Below are 21053 nucleotides of genomic sequence, written 5' to 3'. Positions count from 1 at the left end.
ATATATTTTAAATGTTTGTTTACTTCAATTTTTTAAATTCTAATGAATCTCTTTTTTATACACTAATAAAAGTTATAATATATCACTTGATCAAAATGACACAAAGAACAAATAATAAATATAATAATAAAAGGAAAACAAATATTCAAATTAAAATATATTTTAAATGTTTGTTTACTTCAATTTTTTAAATTATAATAAATCTCTTTTTTATACACTAATAAAAGTTATAATACATCACTTGATCAAAATGACACAAAGAACAAATAATAAACATAATAATAAAATTTTGACATAGATTTTGTATCTTTTGAACTTCAATATATGTTCGATAGTGACAAAAAAATATTCATAGCAATTACATTAAATTTTTATATTGTAGTAAATAAAAGTTATTTATACAATTAAAGTGGAAAAAATTACAGTATGATTAATAGTAAGTTATAAAATAACAAATAATTAGATAGAATATATCGAAATATTATTCTACATGATGAAAATAAACAATAAATAAAATATTAAAAAACTAACAAATGTGTGTTTTACAAATAATTTGAGAGACTATCGAAAGAAATCGCACAAAGGAAATCAAATGTATAATTAAGGTATGATAAAATGAAAAATACCTTAGAGAACTAATTATTAAATTACGTTTGAAGTGGTTAAAATTAAATAGAAATATCATTAGTGACCAAAAAATTTGTCATTAAATTACAAATAAATTAGTAATTAAATTGGTCACTAAATCAAGTATCGATTCGATCATTGAATCAGTCACTAATTTAGTCATTAATTCAGACAATAAATCAACTATTACCACCAATGACGAAAAATAGTGACTGATATGGGTTACTGACTAAATTAGTCACCATTTCATGTTTTTCTTGTAGTGAATTATCATATATTATTCCTAAATATCATTATATATATATATATATATACATATATATATATATATATATACATATATATATATATATGTATATATATATATATATAAAATTTTAACCACTTCAAACATAATTTAAAGTGAAAAAATTACATTATGATTAATAATGAGTTATAAAATAAAAAATAATTAGATAAAATATATCGAAATATTATTCTACATGATAAAAATAAAAACAATAAATAAAAATATTAAAAAACTAACAAATGTGTGTTTTAGAAATAATTTGAGAGACTATCGAAAAAAATCACACAAAGGAAATCAAATGTATAACTAAGGTATGATAAGACGAAAAATATCTTAGAGAACTAAGAAAACTTTTCAAATATCAACATATATACTTAATGGTTGAAAAATAACGAAAATTATTTCAATGAAACAAAAGAGTTCTTCAAATTAAACAAAAATTAATAATAATAATAATAAGTAAAGAATTTTTTTTATATTATCTTAAATTGAGAGTATAAACATTCTTATGTGAAAGGAAAATTTATAATAAATAAAAATATTAAAAAATAATATAAATATTCAAATGTGAGGCATAATATTTTTTTTATTAACATACATCATTTTAACATAATTACATAAAGGTTATGATAAGATAAAAAATATATTGGACATGAGAATGAGTTTCATGACAAATGAAATAATTAAAAGAAAAAAAATAGAAAAAAATATATATATATATATAGGAGTTACTTAATTAATTGTGAATATTTTAATAATTTAAACGAGAATGGAGATATGGCGGGGACGGATATTATGGCGGGTATATGTACATCCCCATACCCATCCCCATACCCAACTGAAAAAGTCGGGGATTCCCCATACCCATACCCATACCCAGTCAATGCGGGGATTCCCCGTCAAAACGGGGACGGGTTCGGGCAATACCCACGGGGACGGGTTTATTTGCCATCTCTACCCGTGCATCGTGTTTTTTCATTTTTTATGTTTTGTAATTTTTAAAACAAAAATTTTATTATTATTATTATTATATAAATCAATTATTTAAATGATTATTATTATTAGTTTAATTGTATACAATGATTAATTTTATTATTTAAATATGTTATCAATTTAATTAATTAAAACAATTTATAACAATGGTATTAATAATAATAAATAATATTAAAATTATTAACAATAATATTATCATTAAATTAGATTAAAATGCGTATATATACGTGGTTGTTAAAGTAGAATGTAGATATATTATGTAATATGATTCCGTATAAATGAAATACAATATTGAATTGATTTAAATATTTTGAATAGAAACACGTGTATATATAAATACTTGTATGTTATATTAAAATGAAATATATATGCACGGATCGTTATTAAAGTAAAATGTAGACATATGATGTTATATGGTCCCGTATAAAATATACAACATAAAATTGATGTTAAAAATTTTAAATATAAACACATGTAGATATAAATAAAAACATGTATATTATACTAAAATAAAATGCATATCCATGAGTCATCATTAAAGTAAAATGTAGACATATTATGTAATATGGTCCCTATAAATTAAATACAACATAAAATTGATGTTAAAATTTTTAAAACACATGTACATATAAACACTTCAATGTTATATCAAATTGAAATGCGTATGTATGAGTCTTTATTAAAGTAAAATGTAGGCATATGGTGTAATACGACCCCGTACAAAAAAAAGAAATATATATATATATATATAACATGAAATTGATGTTAAAATTTTTAAATAGAAATACATGTACATATAAACACATATGTATATTATATTAAAATAATATGTGTATCCAGGGACGTCGTTGTTAGAGTAAAATGTAGACATATTGTGTAATATTGTCCCGTATAAAATAATACAACATGAAATTGATGTTATATTTTTTAAATAAAACCACATGTAGATATAAATACATGTATACTATATTAAAATAAAACGTGTGTCCACGCATATAGTTAGAGTAAAATGTAAGCATATTGTATAATATAGTCCCGTATAAAATAAATACAACATGAAATTGATATTAAAAATTTTAAATAAAAACACATGTAGATATAAACACATGTATATTAAATTAAAATGAAATACGTATGCACATGTCGTGGTTTTTGATTTTTTTGTAATTTTTAAAATATATTTTTTTGTTATTATATATATATATATATAAATGAAATATTAATTTAATTGTTTTTTTATTAATTTAATTATGTACGATAATTAATTTATTATTTTAGTTAAGTTAATTAAAAGAAATAGTTGTAATAACAGTATTAAATAATAAATATATAAATATGTTATTAATATTGGTGCATATTATATTGCATTTTTTAATTAATAAAATTTTTAATTATAATATTATATTTTACTATTATATAATTAATGTAATTGTTGTTATATTAATAATAATATATTATACTAATATTATTATTATTATTATTATTAATTAGATTAAAAAATAATAGTTAGATATGGATTTGTTTGTTTTAAATTATGAAATTGATACTAATTGATAAATAATGTATAGTAAAATAATATTGTTACATGATTAAAATTTATAATTATAAATTTAAGTTATATATTATATTAAAATGAAAAGCATAAGTACATGTGGTCGTTAGTTAAGTAAAATGTAAATATATTGTGTAAGTTCTTTAGATATTTCGTTAAGCAGATTATAATTATAAGTTATATAGGTATTTCGTTAAGCACATAGATTGTTTATTTTATAATTACTTGTTAAATTGTTAAAAAATTAATCAAATGCTCGTGACATAATTGGTGTTAGAAAAATGAACAAATATATGAAAGAAATACTAAGTTTGGTTCTAAAATAATTGAAATGGAAGAATGGTTTATGAATCTTAATTGACATAAAATAATCATGTGTTCTGCCACTAATATTGTAATCATTATTACAATAAAATAAAGTCTCGTAGGATCTCAACAAATCTTGTCATTAATTATCATTCCAAGGTTGTAGCATAAGTTATATCCTGCAAACATTGAAAAAGTCAATTATCAACACCACAATATTCACATACAACGTTGTTAATGCTATAAAATTTCTAACCAAAAAATAGAACATTCATTTTGAGTGAATATTCTTAAATGCTAAACATACGTATTTTCTTGGTACAATTCAAAATTCAGTGTTAAAATGGTATATACAGAGATAGTTATAGCTAATACATTACAATTCAAAGAAGGGTAATTAAAATATCTCAAGTTCATGAGATACAGTGAACCAAAGTTAATTGCAAAACAACAAAACAGAATCAGTGATAAGACTCTAGACTTTGTCTTGCAGCTTCTCAATGTAGGTGATAGCATCTATAATAATTGTTCCTCTATTCATCTAAAACAAAATTTAGAATCTTTAATGAGATTATATCCCAGCAATTTGGAAATCAAACAATGAAGTTAAATATCGAATAGACTCTTAAACAAAGATGCAAGAGTCAAGAAAATAAGGACTTAGGTAATTGCATTTGTGATGATAGGGAATCATACCTCTATAGTTTACTCTAACAGTCATGTTGTATGCTCCCTACAATGGTAGAAAACAAAACAGTTACATAAATATTTAGATTAAATACCATAAACACGAAATCAACCAATGATTTAAGTTAGAAAAGCTTAGAAGTAATTAATATTTATCTAAATCCAACTCAAGAAAATTCAACTGATTAAACTTTATACACTATCAACAAAGTTCATGCAAAACTTCACAAACATCTATATGTCTAACCTATTTAGTTAGAACTACATTATGAATTTGGTCCTTTGTATCATACGTTAGTACCAATGTATCGTTATCTTTGTTAACAGGCAGCCTAACATTGTGTTATGACATTAACAACAATAAAAACAATTTTGTCTCAAAGATCAAACAATATTTTTCACTTCTATTACCAACATTAACATAAAAGTCATGGTTAACCTTCTATCACCAGTGGACGTTGCAATTGCCATTGTTAATGAAGGATACTATTACTTTCATCTTTATACCCATTACATCATCTTGAGTTGCCTATCCTATCATTATTGTATAGGTTTAACTTTGAGAAGCAAAAAGAATAATCAATAGAATTTGAAATTATAAGATAGAAATATGAAGAAGATAAATTGGAAATAACTGTCATAAAAAAATAATGTTGAAAATGCAAGATATACCGCTACAACAATTCATGCTCGTCAGAGACATTTTTTAGAGCACCTGGTTTTGAATCTTCAACTCAAGTGACTTGTTGCCTTTTTCTGTTACATCAAATGTAACATTTGGGTTTGCAATTGAATTAACTAAAGAAACACACTCCTCCTGCAATTGAGTTTAAAAACGGAGCATGCAAGATCAACACCATCCATGCTAATAGCTTGAATCAAATAGTTTTTTATTCAACATCAAAACCAAAGCTCTCATATTATGTACTAAAACATATTTATGGTTGTTGAGTAGTTTTTTTTTTTCCCTTGAAGATGGACAAAAATTCTCAACACATAAAATTAAGATATAGGGTACCCATACTAATTTTCCACATAATACTATTGTGTTCCTTTCTGTAGTCCCCTCGGAAGGTGATCTTAATGTATTCAGATTCTTCTCCAAGCTTCACATATGCCTCAATACTTGTAGTACACCCAAGCAACTGCAATAACCAAAATTATGACGAACCCGTTAAAACCAAAAGATAAAGTTTAAACAACACACCCCGATTAAATTAAAATAAATAAAATTATGTCAAAATAAAATATAAAAAAGGAGTAAGAAGTACACTAAAACAAAACACGACAAAAAAAAAAGTCAAAATTTCCTAATTTTTTAATTTCAAACAAATATTGTCTTTCTTCTACAAATTTACCTCATCTGGACAATTCCAACATTGACCACCTTTTGGATCTTGTTCATCATCATAGGATTCTTCATATGTTCCTGTGCAACCTTGGGATTTTCCTTGAAATCAACCAACCATGTTTGATTCTTCATAGACAGTACAAATCTAATTATGTTAAGCATGTTTGATTCTTCAATCCACAACCAATAGACATCAAAGAAGCAACTAAACACACAACACTGAGATTAAAAACGAAAAATAGTAAATATGTCTTCTAAAATCAAAAGGTTTAACCTTTTCTTCAACCCACAACGATAGGTTTACGAAACAGAAAAAAAAAAAAAGCAGACGAAGACCATGAAGAAGAAGAAAGAAAACTCAAGCTATTGACTTTCAACAACTACTAAAATGTACTAATCCACGGTACACCATCTTCAACACAAAAACCCTCAAAAAAAATTAAAGCTTTCGTGAAGAAAAAGTAAGAGCAAATATGAAAATGCCTTTCAAAAAGTAAGAAAAAAAAGCCAAGAAGGAGAACTAACCTTGAGGCCGAAAGATTTTGTTCTGGTTCTATAAAATTGCCTTCTGTCATTGTACCCATCCATTCTGAAAATATCAAACAAACAATGAGCCTAATTGCAAACAATAACATGTGAAGGATGACATAAAAGATGAAATTGCAATAACTTGATTTTGTTATGATGCAGCAACAAACTTCGATCCATTTAGCCATTTGGATATGAAATCCTCTAATCTACAAAAGCAAGAAACGATTTCAGCAACAAACCAAAGCTTTTTACAAAAAAATTTAGCAAACCCCCAAGTATAGAACAAAAACATAAAAATATACCCAACTAACCCGATTGGAAATAAATAAATAAAAAAAATCCAACAAATATATCCTTTAATGCTTTCCGCAAACCCAAAAGAAAGTCGACTCAAAATCTAAGAACGACGACAAGGATGTCTAGATATATTTCACCAAATAAAAAACAGAAGAATACCATTTGATGAAGGAGACCTGCAAAGACGAAATAGAAACAAAGTTCGGTTAAAACAAAAGTAAATGAAGAACCTCTGAAAAAGGAGAACTCAAGCTATTTAACAATGTCTAACGTTTGATCCAATATTAAGATGAAGAAGGATAAGTTTTAAGAAGAAGTAAAAAGACCTTTTATGAAGACCGAGAAGGAGAACTCGAAAATAAAGTTGAGTTATTATAACTTACCTTCATCTGGATATGGCGACACAAACAGGAGACGAAAAAGAAAAAGAAGGAGACAACCTTGAGGCCGGAGAATTTTTTTCTAGATCTATCAACTTTTGTAGAAGAAGATTGAAAATAGTTTTTTGCTTGAAGAAGAAGAAGAATAGTAACTGCAGCCCAGCACGTCAATCAACATTCAATCAATATCAATATCTTAATAAAGTATTAAATGCATAATCATTCAAAATAATTGTTAGCCATTAAGGAGGGAAGAAACGGGAAAGCTTAAACATCGAAAAGACGAAAAAATCCTCCATTTGGAACACGTGTCAACAAATTAGAATGGTCAGTTTAGTAACTTCATTATACTAACCTTTTATTAGATATATAATAGATTGAGAAATGAGGAACAGTTATCACCTAATATCATTAGTAAGATAACTTTAATTAATGATGCCAGTGAAAATAATAAATACAGACAACTTTACTATGAAATAAACTTTTTTTTCAATATTTATAAAAAAGAAATATATTGAAATTGTGACACTCAAACTTCAATCAAGCCAATAATACTGTCATATTAGATAACCTAACAATGTTTTAAGTAAAATCTAAAATTGAATTGAATAGATAATATACGGACCAGTTACATAAAATCGAGTATGTGAATTATTTCAAATTCTTTATTATTAGATTTTTAGTTTATTTAATTTTGAATTATATAGTTATTCTCTTAGAATAAAATTTTTTAAATTTATTATTTTACAAATATTTTATCATAAAATGTTTTAATTTTTACTTAAAAGTAAATTATTCTCTTAAAATTTAAATAGTCATTTTGAATATAAACACTCAATAGTGGTGAGAATTCTCTAACAATAATTCGAGTATGTGAATTATTTCAAATTCTTTATTATTAGATTTTTTAATTTATTTAATTTTGAATTATATAGTTATTCTCTTAGAATACAAAATTTTAAATTTATTATTTTACAACATATTTTATCATAAAATGTTTTAATTTTTACTTAAAAGTAAATTATTTTCTTAAAATTTAAATAGTCATTTTGAATATAAACACTCAATAGTGGTGAGAATTCTCTAACAATGATATAGTTTTTAGAAATAAAAATACAAGATCATACCTTATTGGGTTAAAATAAATAATTTTAAATAGAAGAAAAAAAAAGGCAGAAGAAACAAATAAAAAAAGTATAAAAATATTTTTTAGAAATAAAAATACAAGATCATACCTTATTGGGTTAAAATAAATATTTTTAAATAGAAGAAAAAAAAACAAAAAGGCCAAAGAAACAAATAAAAAAAGAATAAAAATATTTTGTAGAAATAAAAATACAAGATGATACCTTATTGGGTTAAAATAAATCATTTTAAATAGAAGAAAAAAAACAAAAAGGCAGAAAAGAAAACAAGCAGAAGCCACTCTATCAGAGCCAGGTTTCGATCCTGGGACCTGTGGGTTATGGGCCCACCACGCTTCCGCTGCGCCACTCTGATTGCTGAAATGTAACTCGCAATAAATGTAAATGGTTTTAAATTTCAGAAAAACTGACCAAGATAAAAAATGAGGATTTGAATTTTGCCAAAAGCAATTGACAACAATTTTGAACTCTAAAATGTGGTCTATTTTTCTTATAAGCGCACACTCTAAATTTTAATTTATGGTTTTGAATCCTTAAACTTTATATTTTTTTATAAATAAACATCCTCTACTTTAATAGTTTTATCTTTTTTTCAACGTCACCACCTTAATTTCAAATTGATCGTAATTATTTCTAAAATATTGTTTTCATCATATTTTAATTATTATAAAAGAAAAAAAATATTAATAAACTATTTACATTTAATAAATATTAATTAACTTAAACATGTTAGAAAAATACAAACTAAAAAAAGATTATAATTTTTAAGAACTAATTAGAATTGTACGAACCTTAAACATAAGATAAAAAGTAAAAGTAATTTCACAAATGATACTTAATTATTTTATTATTCAAATGTCAGACTAAAAGAATCCGTTTATTTTATAAAAAATATTATCTCTATAAAATACATTGTATAATAATTTTTTACATTCTTTTTAGATATATGATCATATTATCATCTCTTTGATGACAAAAACATATCATAAGAATTTTTGCTAACAATAATGAAAATCTATCTTATCATATTTGTAACTATAATCAGTTAAATATTACCTTGTATTTAGACGAGATATTTCAACAATTCAAACAAATTTAAATATTTTGTAATTGAATTATTTGCTACTATCGTGTATGTTTTTTTGAGAACGAGATTCTGAAATAGCATAGCATGATTAATGGTTATTCCATGACATTGTTTAGATATGTATACAAGTAGTAACATATAGTACTACTAAATTTTTTATGTGTTATGTAATTAGAAACAAATATTGACTAAAGATTTTAGAAAATCAAAAAGAATATATTCAACATTTATGAGGTTAAATAAGTTTTAAGTCTATGATAGATTTAAGTATTTTCAATTGAGTTTTTATTAAATTTTTCTAATCTATTAAGCACTAAAAACTTTTATATATTTTAATTGAGTATCTGTCATTTAATTTTTATATATATAATCTCTCTATATATACATATATGGACTGTTTAAGACTACTTGCAAAACCAATTCCTTTATTTCTGGACTGTTCAAGACTTAAAATTTTATATTGCTTTTCTGATGGAAATAAAAATGACTTATGCTAAGAGGACTAATGCAACCATTAGATTACTTATTACACTCCACGAAATGGACTCATCATGAATGATCATAATGAACTTGTAAAACTCTTTCCCAAAGGCAATTTTAATTTGCTAAAGCTACAACACTATATGTAAGTGGCAAGTATTAACAGTGTGAATTAATCGGACCATTTGAATACAATCTTTTACTTGCTTTCTTAATATTGTTCTCTGTAATAAGAATTAAAATTTCAGCTCGCATTCCACCTACATTCAAATCAAACAAGTCATCAAATAGAAAATTCAGTTTTAAATAGAAAATAATATTAAAATTGAAAAAAAATATATATATCAGCTTACGAATCCTCCAAAAAGGAAACAAGTAGGCTTAAAACTTTTAATTTTCTAATCCGTTTTGATTTAGTCACTCTAACTAGTCAAATTGACCGACCGAACGAAACAAATTAGTTCATAGATTTTATTTACTTAAATTAAAATAAAATAGTATTTTAAAACATTTAGTTTTTATATTATATTTGTTTAAAGATATAAATATATATTGTAATTATATAATTAACTATTCCAAATTAAATTTTAATTACGAGTTACAATAAAATACTTTAACATATAAATATAATAATTATTGCAATTTAAAATAAAATAAAAATAAATTGGTGGGACAGTGCATCCATTTTTAGCTAATCAACGATAGACCACACTAAAACGGGTCAACTCTGCTCTTATGAATAGTTTATCATGTATGGTTATAGCTTAGAGGATTAGAATAGACAATAAACTTGTGGCGTGGTTTCCTTATGCTTTTGGGATCTCAGCATCTTCATGGTGTAAGAAAGTGAAATTCGATGAAAAGTAAAAAGTAAATGGAAACACCATTCGACAATTCTATCACTAGATGATGTTCAGATTTAGAACGACATACATACTAAAATACATCAACAGTTTTAATGTCTCTTCCCTCCCAAAAATCCTACATGTGCTTCTTTTTGGTACAGAAAGGGCAAAAATACAAAAAAGCCTTCAAAACTTGTATTTCAAGTAAAGCTCTCTTATTGGGAAAAACGGACAGAATACGATCATCAAACAGTCTCTCTACGTTGTTCAAAATTATACAAAGATGAATGCAAAGACAGTATGCTGTCTAAATCCCTCTCAGGTGCTGCATGCAACCACCTGTCACTACTCGATCTTGGCCTCTGTAAGTTGCTTATGGAATTTGAAGAAACCCATGAATGTGATCGAGTCTGAGAGTGCACCTCAAGAAATTTCCCCTTTAAAGAGCTTATTTCCTTCACTTTCCCATGAGTTTTCCCCACAGTCTTCAAGCTACCCTTCTGGCTGGTCACAGGACGGAAACTGACTGAACAAACTGTTTTCATATTACTGGAGCGATCAATGCTCGGAAGAGGACCTGACTCTAGTTTCGATCTTCCCATGTCCCAGAATGAAAATGATTGTTGCAGCTTGGATGGAACCTGATAAACCAACCGAGAGAGAAAAATATTCATGAACTTGTTTGTTATAAATTCAAACTAGTAAAACAAACAACTTTCTCCCATAAACATTGAAATGAAGTAGAGTTAAGATGACCAAAATAGCACAAAGGTGGTGCAACCACATTAGCAAATGTACCATCACTAGCTGTAATTACCGCTAGTCCCAAGGGAGTTCAGTGTAGTTATCCCATATTCCTTTTCACACTTTATCTCATTATTCAAAACTGATAAACTATGAGAAATATTTACAGGAGTATGGTTGCCAGAGTTTTCAATACTTGGGTTGTTCTAATATTATTATTTTCCACAACCAGGGGAAAAAGCCGTTCAGGAATGAACTCATTGAAGTATATATTTGGGTGGTATCTGAGAAGAGACAAGTCCAATGTAATATCAGTTAACTTGTTAAATTGTTCGATCAAAGAATAATAAAATGAAGCATAAAACTGTCTTATAAATCCATTAAAATTGCTAAATGACATTCAAAAGGAGAAAATTATAATTTTATTTTGTATGATAAACAATGCAGCTCCCTGATTATTCAGTGGAACCAGGATATACACAAGAGAGCATATAATTTGAATACAAGATGCAGTCATGTATATGAAATAGATGCATTAAATAAATTTCGGAATAACTCACAGTGGAGATAAGGCTGCTACGAGCAAATGCAAGTGACAATGTAGAAAATGGAGATTTCCCAGGTTTTGCCTTAGGCTGCTCTGTTGTCTGTCCCTGCTCAACAGACCCGAAACTTGATTGTGCACTATTATCCTCGTCTTCATCATCTCCATCATCATCATCATCATCATCATCTTCCTCTTCCACCTCTGCAGGAGCTTCCTCTTCTACCTTTGCAGGAGCTTCCTCTTCCACCTTTGCAGGAGCTTCTTTCTCTTGTTTGGGTACAGAAGCCATATCATCATCACCATCTTCTTCATCATCATCCAGCAAACCCATCTCTGCCTTCTTTTCCTCTTCTTTCTCTCTTATGCGCAATAACCTTTCCATTTCCTCAACAGCCTCTTCCAGTCCAATTTCAGCTTCCAGCAGTTCAAGATCTTCCTCAAGTTCTTTCTTTTCCTCTTCCTTAATTTTTTTCTGCTCTTCAGTCCATTTATCCAGCTTATCAAGCCACGGCTTGCAGACATTTTCAATTGCAAGTACAATACGCAACAATATGCTCTCCTTTTTTTTATCCGTGTCTACTCCAAAAAACTCATCATAACCAAGGGGCAGGAATACAGCCTTTTCAGGATCTACATCCTCACCCTCTTTCAAAGGTGGCTGCCAAAATAAACGTATCCCGTAATGCTCATCCTCAACATAATTGATAATATGTCCAGTTGGTGTATGGAGGATCAAAGGATCCTCAGTATATATAAGCTTTGAAGGATCTTCAGGATCAGGCTCTGGTTCCTTATTAATAAGGACAAATTCAGGAAGCTCGCTATTCTCCTCTGACCAAGCATTTGAAGGAAGAATCAATTAAGAACTTTTCTACTTGTTCATACAGAAAAACAGGAAGAACAAATACCTTTTGACCACCAGTGCTCAAGTTCAGCTGGCATGGGTAACCTCAGAGGAGCTCTATAGAAAGAGTTCAACCACATTTCTCTTTCTTCGTCTACTTCTTTCACATATACTTTCCAGTAATCCGGGACCTGAGATAGAACCATATGCATGTTTCAACGTCCTTGCATAAGATGACAATAAGCAATATATTAGGATAAAACATTGCCAATAAGCCTCACTTCATAAAACTGATTAATGAAGCCAGGTGCCATCCACACATCGTCTTCTTCATAAAAGTAAGGATGCTGTGGATCAGTATAAGGACCTCTCTCTTCTCTAACCACTGCAAAAACAAAATGTTAAATGATGTGTAACAAATAATGATAAACAAAATAAAATCAGCACCACGCCAGTCAGGAAAAGAGGGGGGAAACAATTCCATTCCAAAATAGCACATATATAATATTTCAACCATACAATAAAAACAGAAAGACTAGTGTGCCAAGAGCCAACATCCATGTTTAATCATCCTTACTAGACGAGACTTTTGTCTAGAGGCAAAAAGGAGAATCAAATGAGATACATATTTGCAGTGTGAAGTTACAATTGGTCATTGATCTTTATATCATGACGAAGAACGCACAAATTGTGAAACAAAAAATCACTGGCAATAAGTGTTCCTTTCCTAAATCCTAACTGGTATTAAAAAATAAAATTGTTTGCTTAGCTGAAAGAATTTTAGATAACTAAATTGCCCACTTTTTTCAGCATCTAGAGAGTTATGAAAAATAAACAATTGTTTTCTAATAATATCACCCAAACATATGCTAAATGGTGATAAGATGTAGAAAGAAGAAAGAATAAACATGAAATTTTATGACTAAATCAATAACACATGCACTAATAAATGGATCTAGCAACCAAAGAAATGGCAAAACCTAAAATCAGAGATACTCCACAACCGGTCCCACCACCCGAAAAAGATGCATATAAGGTTTTCCATTATTTTCAAAGAAGTCAAACAACATACTTCCATCTGGTTTGTTAATAAACATGCGAGCCTTTGCAGCAGCAACTTCTGCTATAGCAGCATGCATCTGAAATTGACAGAATATCAGAAAGATCAAGATATTGACACAGGTCTTGGATGATTAGTTTTTCATTATACAGAGATGGAAAAGTTATGAAAAAATACCCCTGAAATTTCTTCATCACATCCCTCATACTTGTTCACATATTCTCCAAAATAAAATCTACCCTGCATGCACACACATTATGTAACCAGGAAAGAAAATAGGTCTACTACATGTCATAAACGTGTTGGAAAAAAATGACATCATCCCTTATGTTGAGATACCTTGCAATTCCCCCAATTAATTAAGTGGCAAAAATGAACCGAATAATGTAGATAATACACCATAAACACAAAATTGAAGTATGTTGGGTAATAAAAAACGGTCTCAATAAGCATATGGAATGTAGGTCACTCCAGGAAACTAAAGCAAAACATGTAAGTTGTGCAATTATTTTCCATCTACAGAGTCCAGCTTTCTCTGCCTAGTTCAGTAAAAATTGGCAAAGAGGTTGATTATAGTTAATAAGATGAAACATAAATTTTGTATAATCCATTCACCCACATGTAGGACACGCTCATTGACTTCAAATACACCACATCCATGCATCCTGCCATGCTTCCACTGACCAGCATAACGATATCGACCTTTCTCCCTGGACACAAAATATAAAACCTCTTTCAGTACTAGTAATAATGTTCAAAGAGATATAAAGAGACAATGCATGTAATTTATAGAGAGAAGGATTGCAAAGTGGCACTTATCTTAAAGATAATAAAGTGATTCAAAATGAATAGACTAAATAGAAATAGACAATTAAACTTACGGCTTGCTTCCAAATTCCTTTATCCATTCCTCATTCTCATAATAGGGGATTTCATACTCCCCATCTGCAAGATCATACATATCTTCAACATCCTTCTCAAGCCATTCTCTGTCTTCTGGGGACATAAAATCCCTAGCTATAATCCTTCCTTGAGCTCGCATCTTTGCTTCAAGCCTGAGGGCATGGATAAAAGCATCCCAAGTTTGTTCTCAAGAAAATGAATGTATATTCAAACTGTGCCACAATCTAAGACTTCATTAAGACGTAACAGAGCAATTCAAAGAAAGATACATACTTGGACCCAGGAGTAGGCTCTATGACAGGTATATCAAGTTCAAGAACACCATGACCCTCTACATCATTTTGAAACCATTCACCTTCATACCTATGAAAAGATAATACATTGCAGAATATCAATGGCATTAAAAAATAGTCGTTGAAGATGGACATGTCAAGAAATGAAGAGACAATTTGTCTGAGGGGAAAATGGGTATGCTGGCCCTAATTGAAATACTTAGCTAACAGGGAGTCAAAGACTGCAATAGAACCCTAAAAACATGGCCATCAGACCCAGTTAGCCTAAAGAGTGAGAATTGAATTCCTCAATTTGAGGTTGCCAATGGAAATTTGCTGAACTTAGTAGAGTGTATTCGCTTAAAAAACACCAAAAAATTGGTCATTGTCACCTCCCACAAGTTTCCATGGCAAATCTGTTAATGCTTCAGGCCAATGAATGGGTTTTGCACAAAGAAGTATGACAGGCACCATATGCTTACAAATTTAACAAAAGGATACCAGCTAACCTAACCATTTTTTCAAGTCAGCTTTCCTGTGCTCACGTTAACTGGGAATTTTACATTGTGGCTGTGGATTCATCTCTATCCTTGTTGTTGTGGGAAATTACAGAATAATGCAGCTGATGTGGCTGCAATTGCGATCAGTAACTCCAACAATCTTGACACTGTGGCTGAAAGTGCAGCCACAAACCAATATTTAAAACCGTTATCAATCAATAGCATCTGAATTTTGAATGCCTTGTCTCATCAGACCAACGGCACAACAAAAACCTAGACAAAATTCTCCCCTCTTTCAAATTACATTGCTTGAATCAACACATATATAATGTTGTTTTAGTTTACCACCGGCATTATCATCACCTAGTGTGTTAGTTTTACTTAATAATCGTTTTCTACAACGAGAATCCATAACTCACGACATTCGTGTTCAACGGAACTCAATGAAAAAACAAACATACCCTTAGAAGAAACACCTCAACGGAGTAAAGACAAACCTGATCAATCTATCGTCCGAAACATAAACTCCTTTCCCATGAGCATAGTCATCCCAAACGGTCCCTTCATAGCTGAAAAAGAAACGCATAATCTACCCAACAGCAACAACCATGTAGCACATTAAAGTGAACATTAAAAAGAATCATGTAAGTGTTACTGTTATAGTATAGAACGATACACATACGTGCTACCATCTTGGAAAACGTAGCTAACCCATCTGAGGAACTCTTCAATCCTATCCAACTCTTCGATAGTATCCTTGGGAGTGGCAATGTCGTAGTGGTTATCGGGAATTGGAGGGTAATGTTTGCGGAAAGGAAGATAGAATGGCGCAATGGGAGGGTCTTCTCCCTCCGCAAGCTGTTCGTTAACGTAGTTGTACTCTTCCTCGGTGGCCAAAGCAGGGTCCCACCCTGTGCCGCCAATTTCGGGGTCCCCATCCGCCCAAAGCTCGCGAAGGTCCTGCTCGGTCCAGTTCTCGGGGTCCTCGGGGAAGTCGAAAGGGTTTTCCTCCTCCGCAATCAAGGGGTCCAGCTCCTCATGCAGCTCCTTCACCGCCGGGCTCTCCAGCGCTCGGCTGAAGTCTTGAAAGTTGGTCTCCGGGTTGTTGCGCTTGTCTTCCACCGGCACCTCGTCGTCCTCGTCTTCGCGGAACTGGAAGGCACGGCGGAAGGCGTCATCCTCCGCCTCGTCGTAGGAGTAGTCGGAGTCGTATTCGGATTCGGATTCGGAGTCTGAGGAGGCGGCATTTTGGGGCTCATTGGTCGAAGGAGAGTCTTGCCGTTGGTCTTCGTCGTTGGCCATTTGGGAACACGGAACGGTTAGAGAGTAATGCGAAAAGGATAAGGTGAGTTAGTGAGTGAGTGAAGGAGATAACACAGTTACATTCATTACATGAATCCTACCAGCAGCTACCTATCGTTACAAACGACGATAGAGGCAAACAAAAGAGAAAGAGGGTTCTTGTCATACGACACCTTTCTCTGTCGTTTCACTATTTCATCTCATTTTAGAAGTCAATTCTATAAACTCAGTCTGATATGAAGGCTTGCTTGGTTTACTTTCATTCTTTTACTGTGGATAATGTTCTATCTTACTATTTAATAGCTTTCACTTAATTTATTTTAAAAAAATTACAAAATTAAGCTGATTCTTCTCAGTAAACTTCCCGCCTAAATTAGATTTTATATTTTCTTATAATTTTTGCTTGGATTTAAAAAAAACAAAAGTTAAAATCACACATGTTTTTTGAGAACACAGGTAAAATTTATTCCTCTCCGTTCTCTCACTGGGCCACTCTATGGGTATTACAGTCCATGCCCTGTGTTTTCTTTCTGCACCTCCACACAGCATTACTGGAATGTATTTAACACCCTTTATTAAACAAATATTAAAAATTATCTCTCACTTTACATACCTTCTTCGGGCACCTCCATTTCTCCATTCTTCTCTATCAGGTAAGAAAACAATCCAACATTTTGCAACCTTTTCATTATCTAAGTACCTTTCCAGTTTTCAACTTGAGGCCATTTAATGCTGGATATATGCTAAAAGTACTGTCATCATTATTAAAGAAAGGGTTGTCAATTGTTAGTTTCAAATTTAGATTACAGATTCTATAATGTGAACTGTAATTTTGTATTATAGATTTTACATTTTCTATTTCAGATTTTTTTTCCAAATTTGTATTATGGTACGTATAATTTGAAATATAAATTTGTATTATATATTAAATGTATTTGTATTTTGAATTATTTTTTAAATTTATATTACGGATTATACAATAAAATATAATTTTATATTATGAATTATATAACTTGTTATGTAATTAACATTCTGGATTTTTTTTTTCAAATTTGTATTACAAATTGTATAATATAAAATATAAAGTTACATTATATATTGTACTATTTAGAATATAATTTACATTTTGTATTGTTTTCAAATTTGTATTATAGTATAATTCAGAATATAAATTTGCATTACAAATTATGTAATTCTGAATATTTATAAATTTAGAGTCCGAAATATTTTTTTCTATTAATTTCAGGAAAGGTATAATTTGAATATTAAAAAATTGATTGTAAGAAAACGGAGGTACAGGAAGAAATTCCCATATCCATGTTGGGCTAACGCCCAAGTTGGGTCCTAATTGGTGAGATGAATGACTACCTTGTTGCCTTGACATACTGTAACAATACGTTTGCTTCCAATGATAATCATTATTAACGTATTTGTTTCCACATCTTCACGAGATTTTAAGAAGTTGATAGTTATAATTTATATTCTATGACTTATATTCTAGTAAAATAAAAACATTCACCCTATCTAAACCCAAAAATAGTATAGAAATTATACTAGTCAAATAAAAACATACACCTTATATATAAACCCAAAACAATATAGAAATTATACTAGCAAAGTAAATACCAATAACTTGTACAAATAATAAAAAAGTGAGTTGAGAACAAGAGAAATTTAAGATAATCAAGATGATGTAATGGAATGTTACATAAACTAAACTTTTTTATTATAAACAAATTTATATCTTTGAATAATAACTGTGTTAATTACCAAGATACTCACTAATAAATGATGGGAAATCAAGTACTTTGATGAGAAAATGTTTGATGATCAATAATTATCTCAAACCAACTAAAAATGTATTTAAAATAGTACACTAGATATAAGTTTTATCTTATGATTAAATTAGACTTGATAAACTCACTTTTTTCTAAAATCAATAATATTATAGATCTCAGCTTAACTAAACATACAATCAAACCTATATATAAATAAAAGTAAATATGTCTGATCGTTGAAGTAGTTGCAGTTGGACAAAGTCTAGGGGTGGCGATGTGGGCCGGCCCGCCCCATTTAGGCCCGCCCCGCATAAGGCCCGCACATCGCGGGTCGGCCCGCCCCGCCCTGCACATTTTATGCGGGCCGCATACTCTGGCCCGCCCCGCATATACATTGGCCCGCGGGCCTGCGGGCCGACCCGCTTTTTTTTTTTAATTTATTTATTTATTTTTTTTTTTTTTATAATAAAACTTTCAATGTTTAAAAATTGGGAAACTTTAAGAAGTTCACAAAATTAAGTAAAGACTTTGGGGAATTAGATGATAAATTGATAATTTAACATTTTCATCATATTCATACTATGACATACACAATGTATTCTTTAAATTTTAGCACATTAAAAATTACACAATACTTGTCTTTTCCAATTATACAAGAATTTGAAATGTTAATGCAAGAGTCCATAAAAGAAGTAATTAATATATACAAGTACAAATTTTTTTTTTTTTTTTAATTTTATGCGGGCTTGCGGGCCGGCCCACGCGGGCCGCGAGCTAGCCCGTGCGGACTGCGGGCCTATGCGGGCCGAGCCCGTACGGGCTTGCAGGCTCAATATCCTGGCCCGCCCCGCATTTTTTCTGCGGGCCGGGCCCGCGGGCCAGGTCCTAATTGCCACCCCTAACAAAGTCACAACAATAACTATTACCATATGCACATAACATGTCTGATAAAAGTAATAAGCTTTTTGTTATCTTTATGTGCTGCAGTTGCGCAGGACATTTGCAAATCCACGAATTTTGTAGAGAAAGCAACAAATTTGGATTATTCGTGGATTTATCCGTGTTGTTTTTCTGTTATATCTTCAAAATACATATTAATTTTAATGTATTTTTAATGTTCGGCAAGTACAACGTAAAAAAGTTGGTAAAAATTTCTGGATTAGAGAGCAACAAACAATAATTGACATCCTAGCTTAACACAATCTATAAGCTAAATTGTGAAAATAATATACAAAATGGAGGATTATGATTTCAAGGCTTATGGTGCTGGGTGTAGATGTAGTCCAGGTGAGCTTCTAAAGTCATTCTTCTCTGCACACATTCTTCGTCTCCACCTCTGCAGTCCTCCACCCCTAGCAGCTGCTGTTTTTCATGACAGAAAAAATAAACTTCAAATCACTCACAAACAAACAATGAAACATGTTCATACTTTTGTTTTAATATTGCATCAAATTTTATAGTATAACAAAAGAACAACATCAAAAGCATCTAATAAACATGTAAAGTTCTGAAATTTGATCTCATGTCTCTTACCTTCAAAGATTCACCTCCCTCCAACTCCAAAGCAAAGTCCTCCTCCCCAAAAACCTCATTCAGTTTTGATCTGTTCCTCCCTGAAGAAACCAAGTTCTGTTCAGTGAGAAAAACACATTCCACAGAGGAACCATCAATGATTCAGAGTCAACAATTAATTACCTTGTTCAGTAGTGAGTGGCCGAGCATACGAAGAAACTAAGAAGAAAAGGAAAAACAAGAGAGCTCCAAGGTGCAGCAGATTAAGCTTCATGTTTGAGGTGTTGAATGAGAGAGAGAGAGAGAAAAAAAAAAAGGGTGTTGGGAGAAGCAGAGTATAAAGAAGAGAGATATAAATACATACATGCAAGGAAAGTGGTCAATGTTTGTTGCTCACGTGAAGGTTCCCAAAAGAAAGCACTTCCATTACAATTCCAATACCTGATAAACTGGGCCCAGTCACCATGTTATTATTATATTATGAAATTAGTATTACTCTCCATGCGAATGTGACCAGACCAGACCAAACTACTATTTGTATATGATGTGTATGGAAGTGCTTTAGTCATTGTCTGCCATAGTGGTCCAACCACACTCCAAAAAGCATTCATGAAACACCCATGTAGTTGTGCTTTGACAGTGTTACCAAGTCAACGTTCAGGACACACTCACAGCTGTTCTCCAACCTCATCTCTTACCACTGCCATTAAACACCTGCCACACTTTACACTTCCATTCTGAGAAACAAATTATTCATTCATCCTTAAGTAGTAAATAATCCTTAATTTGTGTCGGTGTTGGAAGTCAAACATCGATTAGAAATAAGACCAATTTAACTGATTTTGTGAAATTGAGTTAGACCTAAAGTCTACTACGTACGTGTTAAATCATTTTCAAGAAGATATTAAAGTGAGAACATGCCCAGCAGATGTGGTATTCGGCAAGCTTATGCTTATGAAGCTTCAATGTATCTGTCATGTTTTTTTATCCTGATAGTGGATCATCAATAACTGTGTGCCTC

The 21053-nt window shown here is 30.4% G+C and overlaps 2 protein-coding genes and 1 non-coding gene across 4 annotated transcripts; all 3 read right to left on the bottom strand.

Annotated features, from left to right (window-relative positions):
* Positions 1 to 8441: 8441 nt before the first annotated feature.
* On the bottom strand, positions 8442 to 8513 carry TRNAM-CAU. Its single transcript has one exon. It is a non-coding gene; the product is annotated as a tRNA-Met (tRNA).
* Positions 8514 to 10577: 2064 nt separating this feature from the next.
* On the bottom strand, positions 10578 to 16908 carry LOC114185081 (protein TIC 100). Its single transcript, XM_028072582.1, has 11 exons — positions 16123 to 16908; positions 15938 to 16009; positions 14942 to 15031; positions 14647 to 14820; positions 14385 to 14475; positions 13943 to 14005; positions 13778 to 13844; positions 12987 to 13090; positions 12770 to 12896; positions 11875 to 12692; positions 10578 to 11211 (listed from the first exon to the last, which is right to left on the bottom strand). Exons 1-11 carry the CDS (start codon positions 16740 to 16742, stop codon positions 10816 to 10818), a joined length of 2622 nt encoding a protein of 873 aa, XP_027928383.1. The 5' UTR covers positions 16743 to 16908; the 3' UTR covers positions 10578 to 10815.
* A 2671-nt stretch (positions 16909 to 19579) lies between these two features.
* LOC114185945 (putative phytosulfokines 6) lies at positions 19580 to 20383 on the bottom strand. 2 transcript variants are annotated; one of them, XM_028073920.1, is made up of 3 exons: positions 20216 to 20383; positions 20054 to 20133; positions 19580 to 19882 (listed from the first exon to the last, which is right to left on the bottom strand). In XM_028073920.1, the coding sequence occupies exons 1-3, from the start codon at positions 20304 to 20306 to the stop codon at positions 19772 to 19774; spliced, it is 282 nt and encodes a 93-aa protein (XP_027929721.1). In that variant the 5' UTR covers positions 20307 to 20383; the 3' UTR covers positions 19580 to 19771. The 2 variants fall into 2 exon arrangements, with proteins under 2 accessions (XP_027929721.1, XP_027929722.1); XM_028073921.1 differs by having other exon boundaries at positions 19580 to 19879; positions 20216 to 20380.
* Positions 20384 to 21053: the final 670 nt, after the last annotated feature.

Source organism: Vigna unguiculata, chromosome 5 (assembly GCF_004118075.2).
Source record: "Vigna unguiculata cultivar IT97K-499-35 chromosome 5, ASM411807v1, whole genome shotgun sequence".
In the NCBI taxonomy this organism is placed as follows: Eukaryota; Viridiplantae; Streptophyta; class Magnoliopsida; order Fabales; family Fabaceae; genus Vigna; species Vigna unguiculata.
This window is presented reverse-complemented; position numbering and strand designations above follow the sequence as displayed.

Coding starts and splice junctions, on each gene's coding strand:
- LOC114185945 (XM_028073920.1), bottom strand. CDS start 20,306: ATGAAGCTTAATCTGCTGCACCTTGGAGCTCTCTTGTTTTTCCTTTTC. Junction 20,134..20,215: donor GCCACTCACTACTGAACAAG/GTAATTAATTGT, acceptor TGGTTTCTTCAG/GGAGGAACAGATCAAAACTG. Junction 19,883..20,053: donor AGGGAGGTGAATCTTTGAAG/GTAAGAGACATG, acceptor CATGAAAAACAG/CAGCTGCTAGGGGTGGAGGA.
- LOC114185081 (XM_028072582.1), bottom strand. CDS start 16,742: ATGGCCAACGACGAAGACCAACGGCAAGACTCTCCTTCGACCAATGAG. Junction 13,845..13,942: donor GTGATGAAGAAATTTCAGGG/GTATTTTTTCAT, acceptor TGTCAATTTCAG/ATGCATGCTGCTATAGCAGA. Junction 11,212..11,874: donor GTAGCAGCCTTATCTCCACT/GTGAGTTATTCC, acceptor TTGGTTTATCAG/GTTCCATCCAAGCTGCAACA.